Raw genomic sequence first — 11,436 nt, 5'->3', positions numbered from 1 at the left:
TCTGAAAAACTATGTAATAATTTGATATTGTGGACATGAATTTTTTTATGTTGTTTCAAAACATGTTTTTATGCAATATGTGCGGTTGTGCACTGGATGGACAACGGCTGAACAATAGACGCGCGGCTGCTGGCCGGCTTTGGACCATGAATTTGGACCATCCATTGAAGTTGGTCTTTTGGACCATGAAGATTTGAACCATCTGTTGAAGTTGGCCTTTTTTTCAAAACTTCAAAACGCATTTTTAACGCTTTAAATTTTACATCTTCAACGGTTTAAATTTTACATCTTTAATTTTAAACCGTTAAATTTTGAACCATCTGTTCGAGATGCTCTTAATGCTCCGAACGACTCGAGGCCAGTTATATACCGTTACCACCAACACACCCTCGTAAACGATTCTATTACCGCACCCCTCCTCACACGATACCCTCCTCAACCAGCGCCGCCGCCTCCGTGGCCCCCTTCGAGCCCCCCTCCGCCTCCACTCGACCCTCTCCTCCTCGTCCGGCGCCACCGCATCTGCGGTATGCCCGCCGGCAGGCACGATCTGCACCTCATCTAGGGCTTCTGAGTTTCGAGTGCCCCTGGTCACCACCCCGTTCTTTGCCACCCTAGCTCGCCATCGTCGTCGGACGGCCGGAGCATTCGCTGCCGCCCCAGCTCGCCATCGTCGCCGGACCGTTCACTGCAAGGTACAGTTTCCCTCCCTCCTCCCTCCTTTTTGTCCTCAATCCTCCTTTTTGTCCTCAATCCTCCTTCCTCCCCGCAGAGTCTCGGCCGCGACCAGCACGGAGCTCTGCGGCGAACACCAGGACCGGATCTCCGCGCCCCCAATTGCAGGTCCGAATCGGGGTTTACTCCAATCTTGGCTCCGCCCCTGCCAACAGTTCAACTCCCATGGCGGCGGCGGCGCCGGCGCCCGTGGCGGGTCACGCACATGCAGTACTGCGTGGCCGGCTCTGCGACCCGGCCTTCGTCCACTCCTGTCTCAGATCCTCGCCCGACACCAACTACAGGTGAACCGAATCGATCCCATCCCCGCCCCATCATGCATCACCAGAAATAGCTCCGAACTCATCTCTCACAGTCTCACCGGCGCGCTCGGTACCGTGTTGTGTTGTGCAGTAAGCTCAAGTACCTCGTGGCCAGCTCGGTCTCCGAGGCCTGCAACAACTCCGTCCTCCTCCTTGGACCCCGCGGCTGCGGCAAAGGAGCGGTGAGGTTCCCTTTTTCTTCCCCCTTCCCTGACTCGCCGAAATACAGGTGCCCTGTTTGATGAAATGTGCATATGCGCATTTGGCATTATGTACTGATTTTTTCTGTTCTCAGTTGGTAGACTCAAGTTTTATTTGTTTATACAGGTGCTCGACATGGTTCTAGAGGACCTGAGGAAGGAGCATCCTGATGCCATATCCGTGGTATGCCTACAATGTGTTGCTAGAAATGTGTCTGATTAATCATTACGTGAAACACGCAAGCGATGCTTTACTTGCATCTCACAAAAGTGAACCTGGTCTTGTGAAGTTTGCGTGACATTGTGAGGGTTACGAGAAAAGGAAGTTTGTCTAAGGAAGCTGTAGGAAATGATTTGAAGAGCCTTTAAATAGAGAAATGCAAAAATTCCCTCGCAGCTCACTTTTTTTGTTGTGTTCTCAAATCCACTGCTGTCTCTTTTTATCAAGAGCGGTAGCATCTACTCGCTCGTTAAACTTGCTCTTCAGGTTGATAATTATGTAATGTTTTCAGATCAGGCTGAATGGCATGTTACATAGCGATGACAACTGCGCTACAAAGGTTAGCACTTCCGCTGACTATATCAGAGCTCGCTTTCTTCTAACCTTTATGTGGCACCTTCTCAACTCGCGTCTGTTACTGATTTACTTGACTCTGTACTTGTGACTTTGTGTTCTTCCCTCCCATTGAGCCATGCTGATATTTTTGCTATTTTGTGTTTTAAGGAAATTGCCAGGCAGCTGTGTCTGGAGCATCAATTGTCATTTTCCAAAATGGTGCATACTCGTCTACTTTTTCCTTTACTCAATGATTTTTTCGTTCTGCAATTCCAAATGGGCTGAAGGTAGACTGAAAGTCTTCTTATTTAGGCTTCTTCGGATGACAACACTGAATTCATGATTGACATGTTACGGTCAGTACTGCATTAAGATCATGAACACTTCTCAGTATGAAGTGATTCTCCTTATTTCAGCTTCTGTGTAATTTTATGGGTGCTCATTTATATCTTTCTCTTCTGTAGAGAGTGTGGACTAGCTCACAAGACAGTAATTTTTGTCCTGGAAGAGTTTGACCTCTTTGCTCAGGTTGAAATCAATATATATGCCTTCTGCTCCTATACTGCATTTAACTCCCAATCCATATCCATTTTATTGAATATCAGCTGCATAAAAATTTCACGCCAATGTGTCTCATGAGTTGTCTAATTGTAAACAGAAAAAGTCATAACATGCTTTCAAGTACTGCTACTGACATTTTTACATGAGAGGATGGCTGATGTTCGTGATGTTTTGTTACAGGGGAAGCAGCGGTTACTCTATAGCTTACTTGATGCAATGCAATCTCTTACATCACAAGCTGTCGTCATTGGTATGAGTTGTCGATTGGTACGGCCGACATTTCTCATGCTTTAGTCGCATTTTCACCAAGCAAGTCAGAGAAATATTTCTAGTGAGTTTAGTTCTTATGTTTTCTTGTAGGATGCAGATCAACTGCTAGAAAAAAGAGTTCGATCTCGCTTCTCTCACAGGAAGCTTCTTTTTGTTCCTTCTTCATTAGATGATATACAGAGGTCTGTCTTGTGCTTTCTCAGTTTTTCTCTTCTTCCAGTGATAGGATGCATTGTTGATCTAGTTCTCTTCTTTAAACGACCTTTTAACAGTTGAAGTGCTACAGGTTGATGGAACATTTGCTAATGCTAGAGAAAGACTCAAGCTTACCAACAAACTATGTTACGGAGTACAATTCAAGGCTTACTGTATCCTTTCTACAATATAATCTTTCACTGCATATGCTATTATGCTTGCAGAACCTACCTATTGGTCATTGCTTTAAATGTTTGTTATCATCGTACTTGGTTGTACTGAACTAATAATAGAACATGATCATCTTAGATAATAAAAAATCTCGTCTCTTAGACATGGTGGGGACCAAGGAATTATTACTTAGGCCTTCTTTGGTTCATAGGATAGGTTTATCATAGGAATAGGAAATTTGTAGTAAATGAGATGACATGCATCTCAAATCCTATGAGTAGGACTAGAAAAAGAGATGTCATTTGGTTCACATCATAGGAATTTTTCCATTGAGTCCAGGCTCTTTTTTATTTTCCTTTGAAATGTGGAGGATAGGAACCAATCCTATGTAGGAATAGGAATGGATTCCTATGAACCAAAGGGCTCTAAAGGAAAAAATCCTACAAAATCCCTATCCTATAGAATTCCTGTGAAATTCCTCCAAACCAAAGGAGGCCTTAAGAGTGAGCTGATTTGAATATATGGTATCTTCTTTACAAAAAATGCATACTCCCTCCGTTCCTAAATATAAATCTTTTTAGACATTCAACTACGGACTACATACGGATGTATATAGACATACTTTAGAGTGTAGATTCACTCATTTGGCTCCGTATGCAGTTCGTAGTGGAATATCTAAAAAGACTTTATGTTTAGGAACATAGGGAGTATATGGCATCATTCCAGTAAGTTGCCTTGAGGCATATTTCTGTTGTTCCATTGTGGCAAAACAATAGTGTTAATAGTTCTGTTATCCTATATATGCCGAAGAGCATTTTCAGCAACAAGAAGTTTAAAGGAGTTCTTGACTCTCTCACGGATACTGACGCAACAACCAGTAACATCCTGAGATTTCTGTAGGTTTTTAAGCAGTTTGTTTGGTCCTTTTCCTCTTTACAATTCCAAGATTTTGGTTATTAGCTAAATGTGGAAATTGCTCAGCTTCAGAGTGGTGTCATATATGGACATGGAATCTGGACTTCTGTCAATGGAATGCTTTACGGATGCACTTTCCTCTATGCAGAGGCAACCCAAGATGGACAGTTTGCAAGGTCTCTTTGTTAGCTGGCCTCAATTTACTGCACTTAAACTAGCACTATGCCTAAGGATGGAGATTATAAAAAACTCCAAAGACAGCTCTTTACTAAGTAATATTTCAGTGTCATTTCGAACAGCACAAAATTATGAAAACCCTATTAGTCTTACATGTAGTTGCCATGAGTTAGCATGACGAGATGGGGAGGTTGGTATGAGTCTGGCTGAATCATGTCCAGGTCGGATCATGTTTGGGGTCAGAACACCAGTCGATGAAAATTAGGTTTAAGATCAAAGGGGTCTAACCATTCTTGTCATTAATTGGGGCACTAACCGTGATTATGATGGAAAAGGTTGCGGTAGTAGCATTTACATATTATTCTACTGTTTGAAATGGTACTCAGCAAAGAGGCACTTTTGGAGTAGTATCTGTCCAATTTCTCCTTTTTGGGAGTGGTATCTGCCTAATTCTCTCCACATTTGTAGGGGTAGTTTAGTTCTTTGTAGTGATCTAGATACTAAAGAAGCTATGCTTCCCTTGCTTCCCAGCAAAAGAAAAATCAACAAACATGATATACCGTTGCTCTCATTTTTGGTCATTTCGAGTTCAACAGTGCAATAGCATCACATCCATGGCACTAAATTTTGATTTCAGATCTGTCGATTTTGGAACTGTACATACTTGTATGCATGAATAGACTAGAAGATAAGGAGCAAAAGTCGTACAACTTCAACACGATAATAAAAGGTATAATTTCCTCTCCTCCCTTCATGATCAGCAAGACAATAAAACTGACAGTTGATTTGCTGGTTGTATGTCAGAATACAAATCTATTCAGGATGCCTACAAAACTTCCGATAAGTACGCAACCACTGTTTGCTTCAGGGTAAGTATTTGGGGTTATCAAGAACTAATGATAGCTGTGCTGTATCTAATGTCCAAAAGGCTCACATGCTTCATTGCTATTGCTGCAGGCATTTGAACATCTTTTGGATCGCGAGTTGATCACCTTCGCGGACACCAAAGGGAGAAATGTGGCGCTTGAATATCGGCCCGTCAAACTTCTGATATCTTCTCGCGAGCTCGCACAATCCCTCAACTTAAACACCACTTGCCCCGTGAGTCACTGTTGACGTGCACTTTTCTCTGCTCCACCTGGCATTCTTTATTCACAATACGAAGAGATTAACGGGCTGTTACATTTTGTGAATGATGGTGTTTCTCTTGATTGCTTTGCAGGCTGTACTGCAAAAGCTGCTTGACCGTGAAAGATACATGTAGAAGTTCCTGTGTGTTTGCTGAAACTGTGACGCTGCTTCACTGGTTCCCAAGTAATGGTTTAGAAAGCTGCAAAATTACAAACTTAACGCGTAGACTCATGCAACAATGACTTGGCCAGTCGTTTGCAAATATGGTTCTCCGTATTAGTGAGCAGAGATCATGTGAGGTAGTAGTGGGCGCTTCATCAGTTGGTGCTGACGGGATGTGAACATGTAAAATTGCTGCAAACTTGGCCGTTAAGTGAGGTCGCTCATAAGCTTTCCTTTTATCTGTCACTTGATTCATGTGGGTCATGTCCTGCCTATTTTTGTAAGATCACACGATGATCATGAATCTACCCACAGCAAACTTGGCCGTAAAGTGAGATCGCTGAAGCTGGTGGTGAATGTGGAATTTATTCCAAAGAAATTGCCACAGCTACTTGGGTGCGTGCTGGCGAAGAGTTCGAGTTCAACCAACACTGCGCTACTAGCAAAGACGTACCTGGGTCGATCCAGGCACCTGCACCTGTCAAGCTGCGAAGTGAAGTGGAGAGCAACTAAACTACGCATACTATGCCATAACCATCAAGGCATCCGGAGGCGTGACCTCCTTGGTGGCAGTTTGCGTGCTACCCAGCCAAAAAGTATTTCCTTCTGATTCCAGCCCAGGAGAAACAGAGAGATTGTTGAGTGATCCCCGTGGCGCGAAGGAGAAACAGAGAGATTGTTGAGTGGCGCGGAGAAGGAGCAGAGAGAGGATCGAGGCAATGGTTCGGGAGGAGGATCTTGATGTGGTGCTGGTGCCCCTGGGGCTGGCGGTGGTGGCCGGCTACCACCTGTGGCTCCTCTACGCCATCCTGCGCCACCCGACCCGCACCGTCGTCGGCCTCAACGCCCTCGCCCGGAAGCGCTGGGTCGCCGTCATCATGGCCGTCGGTACCACCGCCCCTAAAAAATTCCCCATCTCCCCTTGCGTGAGCAATAACGATTCTAATAACTCGGCTCCCGGCCGTTCCTCGGAGCGCGGAGCAGAACACGGAGAAGAACGGGGTGCTGGCCGTGCAGACGCTGCGCAACAACATCATGGCGTCCACGGTGCTGGCCACGACGGCCATCACGCTCGTCTCCGTCATCAGCGTCTTCATCGGCGCCACGGCGGGCCGCTCCCCGGCGTCGCCCTCGCCCTCGCCGCTGCTGGTGTACGGGAGCACGACGGGGCGGGTGTTCGCGGTCAAGTACCTGGCCATCTCGCTCTGCTTCATGCTCGCCTTCGTGTGCAACGTGCAGGCCATCCGGCTGTACGCGCACGCCAGCTTCCTGCTGCCTGCCGCCGGGAGGCGAGGAGGACGGCGCCGGCGAGGCGGAGGAGTTCGGGGCGTACGTGGCGCGCACGGTGAACGGCGGCAGCCACGCCTGGTCGCTGGGCCTCCGCGCCTTCTACGTCTCGCTCGCGCTCTTCATGTGGACCTTCGGGCCCATCCCGATGCTCGCGTGCAGCGTCCTCATGTGCGCGCTGCTCTACTTCCTCGACACCACCGCGGACTACGCCAAGGGGATACAGCACATGCATATGCACACCCATGGCCAACGCAAACATGGCACCGTCTGAGCTTTGCCGCATCGAGAAAACTAACTCGGGAGACCATGTGATGATCTTTTGCTGAGTTGGTACAGAGATCAGTGGTAGAAACGACTGACATACAGCAGGAAGTGGGTAGCGTGCGGGTTGAGTTATAGCCGGAGTAAAAATTTCCGCGGAATTTCATCTGTCTGGGTTTGCTAGTGCGGTGAATTATAATGACTAGTAAGCTCGCACATACTACGTCTTCACTAAAACCCTGTTTGTAACCATAATAGATTATAATAATCTGAATTATGAATATAGATTATATAATCTGATTTATAAAAATAATTCAGGTGGGCATGTTTGGAGGCCAGATTATATAAACTGTAAACCAGCTTTTAAATTGTACAATGACATGTTTGCCCTCTGTTTTCTTTTTCAATGGTCATTTTTTTAATTCATCTTGCCATTTGGTTTGCTTGGCGCCAAGTTTGAATAGATAGACATTTGTACTAGCCATGTACGAACGTGTTATTTCCCGGCAAATTTGAACTGTAGACTAATCATTGTACAAAAAAATACGATGGACACACATCGTTAACTTTGAAGGAAAATCTCATCCGAATGAAGAACACATTTACATTGTCCATGAGAAATTAAAAACTGCATTATTAAATTATCATATAATATCAAATCTACTCTACTTCGCCGATCAAAGCATTACATATAGTGTCACGGAAGGCATTCATGTCGGTATCTTGAGTGCTATCACAGCTTTGTCCAGGATGATTTTGTGGCGGCATGGGCATATAGTTTTCATCTTCATCACACTTATCAAACTCTTGGTCACTCAACGCACTCTCTCGGATGAAATTATGTAGAGCCATACATGTGAGAATGATTTTACTTTGCTTCTCTGATTTTAGGCCCTGTTTGGATTCATCCAGATTATATAATTAGAGAAGCAAAGTAAAATCATTCTGGCATGTATGGCTCTACATAATTTCATTCGAGAGAGTGCGTTGAGTGACCAAGAGTTTGATAAGTGTGATGAAGATGAAAACTATATGCCCATGCCGCCACAAAATCATCCTGGACAAAGCTGTGATAGCACTCAAGATACCGACATGAATGCCTTCCGTGACACTATATGTAATGCTTTGATCGGCGAAGTAGAGTAGATTTGATATTATATGATAATTTAATAATGCAGTTTTTAATTTCTCATGGACAATGTAAATGTGTTCTTCATTCGGATGAGATTTTCCTTCAAAGTTAACGATGTGTGTCCATCGTATTTTTTTGTACAATAATTAGTCTACAGTTCAAATTTGCCGGGAAATAACACGTTCATACATGGCTAGTACAAATGTCTATCTATTCAAACTTGGCGCCAAGCAAACCAAATGGCAAGATGAATTAAAAAAGTGACCGTTGAAAAAAAACAGAGGGCAAACATGTCATTGTACAATTTAAAAGCTGGTTTACAGTTTATATAATCTGGCCTCCAAACATGCCCACCTGGATTATTTTTATAAACCAGATTATATAATCTATGTTCATAATCCAGATTATTATAATCTATTATGGTTCCAAACAGGGCCTTAGCTGGGTTAGAGTAGATTATGAGTTTTTAATAATCTGGTCATTTAGTTTTTAAAATCTATAGTATAAACTGCCCTGTTTGGAAACATAATAGCTTATAAAAACCAGATTATATAATCTGGATGAATCCAAACAGGGCCTAAATCACATAATTATGAGTATCAAAATAGGTGTTCGTTTTACATAGTTTTTCATCTACATACATTTCACCCAAAAATAGTATTTGTTTCAGATCACATCGAAGGTGTAAATAATACTCCCTTCGTTCATAATATAAAATGTTTTGAATATTTTAATATAGACTACGGATTGAAATAAATGAGTAAACAAACTAAAATGTGTCTTATACTTTTGATTTAGAGAAAGTTAGAACATCTTATATTTGTGAACAAAGGGAGTATGATCGGTTAAGGAATGTATCTCTCCTATTATCAGGTGCACTTCATCTGTTGTTTCGTAGTGATGAAATATCATAACTTTGAAGGGCAGATATAACATAAGCTAAAACATCAATTGTATGAATTACCAAGTTATGTATCTTTGATTTTTAATCGTCCCGTTTGATTTTTTTTCCTGCACGCGCAACTGCTTCGGGCGTTTCAGCGGAGGTGCAAAAACCACACGCGCGGTATAAGTGGTTCAGCATGTGGGATGAAACGGTATCGCGCGCCGCTTATTTCGTGCGTCCGCTCTCACATGTTGGACAACGACTCGTGCGCGACTTCCACCCATCACTAGATCCAAGCGTTGGCGCCACCACCCATGCCATCCCATTTGCTCCGGCGATCCGACGACGATTCCCCAGTCTATCCCCGCGCCTTCGCTGCTTCCTCCGTCTCCCTTTACCCGTCGCCGCCCTCGCGCGTGCCATTCCTTCGACGAACAGCGTTCGACCGTCCACTGTCGCTCGACGCCCATAAGGTGTTCGACAAAACGCTTGCAATGTATTGCTTCAGCTGTACATGAATTTGATGCACATTTTTTTATAGTTTTTTAAACTGTTTTACAATATTGTAGATGAGTTCGTCATATGATTCTTTTGAAAAAAAATTGATATTGAAGAGGAGGACCTATAAATGATACTAGCTGTGCACATCAACAAAAAGCCGAAACACGGTGGTTCGGTTATGGGTCGGCAGCAAATTTAGAGGGATAAAATTGATGCCCACAACAGATTGATGAGGCACTATTTTATGGAGAATCCCAAATACCCCGAGTACTACTTCACGCGTCGGTTTAGGATGAGCACCGAGTGCTATTATCTTTGAATGACATCAACGTTGTTAATCGGTCACCACTCATGAATAATATTGCAAATGGTGAACTGCCATCGATGGAGTTTGTAGCAAATGGCCATACATACAACTATGTCTACTATCTTGTGGATGACATCTACCCAAAGTGGTAAATATTTGTGAAGCCGTTGAAAAAATCGGAAGGTAAGAAAAATCTAGATTTTCACAATACTCAGGCGGCGGCTCGGAAAGATGTGGAGAGGGCTTTTGGAATTTTGCAAGCCCAATTTGCTATTGTGAGTGGACCGGCTAGATTTTGGGAGGGATCAAAAGATCCTTTGATACATCATACATGCTTGTGTGATCATGCATAACATGATCATTGAGAATGAGCGTGGTAAGATTTAGACTACTCTTAGTATGAGCTCTTGGGACATCCCGTGCAAGTGTAGGAAAGTGTTGCGAGGGTTGCCCGATTTGTTGCCTCCTATCATGTCATTCGACGTGCTCAAACACATAATGATCTGCAGAAGGATCTAATCGAGGAGTCGTGGACATGGAATGACCGACAAAACGAATGATGATTTGTATGTTTGATGTTGTAGGGTCAAACTATTTATTGTATTGAAAGATAAATTATTTGTAAAAAAATCATCTATTTATTGTTGATTATTATTTTTATGTGTTTGATTTTAAATTGATTTTGTTTGGAGTGTTCATATGTTGTTTGTGCTGGGCGCCCGTGCGGTTTCTTTGCAGCGTCTGCTAGAGCGGCTCACGCGCGTGATTTTTTACGACGGCCGCTGGAGCCACCGCTCTCCGGCGCGTTAAAAGTCGCTATTTCAACGTTGCAAAATGTTTTTAGCGCGCGAAAGGTTGTGCCGCTGTTGCAGATGCTCTAAATAATTTGTAAATTAGTTTGCCCTAAGGACTCCACAAGCAAGCAATCTTGCTCCGGCATTAGTGGCTCGAGACCAAAGTTATTGGATGTTTGTTCCAGCAGAAGTCCTCATCTAGAAGGTTCCCCATTGTTTTATCATCCCTCTTCCATTCCATTAGGTTCAACAAATTCCTGTTATTATTTTGATAGTGCCCACTGCCGAACAGAGTTAATATTTTTGGCAAACTCTTTCTATTACAAATGGTCCACATCTATTTATACGTACTCTGTATGTGCCCAGCACCAGACAAAACAATTCTTGTCCTTTTCATGTCTAGCAATCCTTCGTTAGTGTCAGCGTTATATATTTTTCTAGGGCCGCATCCACACGTATGGTAGAACACAAAAGCAGTCCAAACGTTTAATTATCACAGGTTACGCTGTATCACCGCATGTATGCATAAATGACGAAATTGATAATATCATCTGAAACTTTCTGTCTTTTCAGTTTTTAAAATGTTTTATCTTCTAAATAAAAATTCAATTAAAAAATCATTTTTCATCATTAAATCCGTCGGGACGAGATCTTCGAACCTAGATCTCATATCGATATGTTTCGCAGACCTTTTTTTGTTAAAATTTATCACGTCCATTGCACATAAATTGCCATCATGATTACACCGAAGTTGTCATGATATATTTCAACTATTTTTTCTTTGACATTTAAAGTAAACTTTAAAATGTTATAAAAAGGAAATTAACAAACTAAACTTGCCATGATGAATTACTAAGATTTTTCATGATCCATGGAATAATTTTGACATG

At 43.1% G+C, this 11,436-nt stretch overlaps 1 protein-coding gene and 1 pseudogene across 1 annotated transcript; both read left to right on the top strand.

Annotated features, from left to right (window-relative positions):
* The first annotated feature begins 398 nt into the window (after positions 1 to 398).
* Positions 399 to 5,614, top strand: LOC123444129 (origin of replication complex subunit 4). The gene is made up of 17 exons (XM_045120748.1): positions 399 to 695; positions 773 to 1,019; positions 1,129 to 1,219; positions 1,365 to 1,421; positions 1,750 to 1,797; positions 1,962 to 2,012; positions 2,106 to 2,149; positions 2,258 to 2,321; positions 2,535 to 2,621; positions 2,715 to 2,806; positions 2,911 to 2,992; positions 3,801 to 3,886; positions 3,972 to 4,081; positions 4,720 to 4,812; positions 4,887 to 4,951; positions 5,040 to 5,183; positions 5,305 to 5,614. Exons 2-17 carry the CDS (start codon positions 901 to 903, stop codon positions 5,344 to 5,346), a joined length of 1,275 nt encoding a protein of 424 aa, XP_044976683.1. The 5' UTR covers positions 399 to 695; positions 773 to 900; the 3' UTR covers positions 5,347 to 5,614.
* A 450-nt stretch (positions 5,615 to 6,064) lies between these two features.
* LOC123444130 lies at positions 6,065 to 7,142 on the top strand (annotated as a pseudogene).
* Positions 7,143 to 11,436: the final 4,294 nt, after the last annotated feature.

The sequence above is a fragment of the Hordeum vulgare genome, chromosome 3H, assembly GCF_904849725.1.
Source record: "Hordeum vulgare subsp. vulgare chromosome 3H, MorexV3_pseudomolecules_assembly, whole genome shotgun sequence".
NCBI lineage: Eukaryota > Viridiplantae > Streptophyta > Magnoliopsida > Poales > Poaceae > Hordeum > Hordeum vulgare.
Note: the sequence above shows the minus strand (reverse complement) of the source record. Positions and strands in the feature narration are given on the sequence as shown.

What these genes read in the sequence shown, in the direction of transcription:
- LOC123444129 (XM_045120748.1), top strand. Translation starts at nt 901, where the DNA reads ATGGCGGCGGCGGCGCCGGCGCCCGTGGCGGGTCACGCACATGCAGTA. An exon ending in TTGGTATGAGTTGTCGATTG is followed by an intron (nt 2,622 to 2,714) that starts GTACGGCCGACA and finishes GTTTTCTTGTAG; the next exon opens with GATGCAGATCAACTGCTAGA. An exon ending in CTTCAACACGATAATAAAAG is followed by an intron (nt 4,813 to 4,886) that starts GTATAATTTCCT and finishes GTTGTATGTCAG; the next exon opens with AATACAAATCTATTCAGGAT.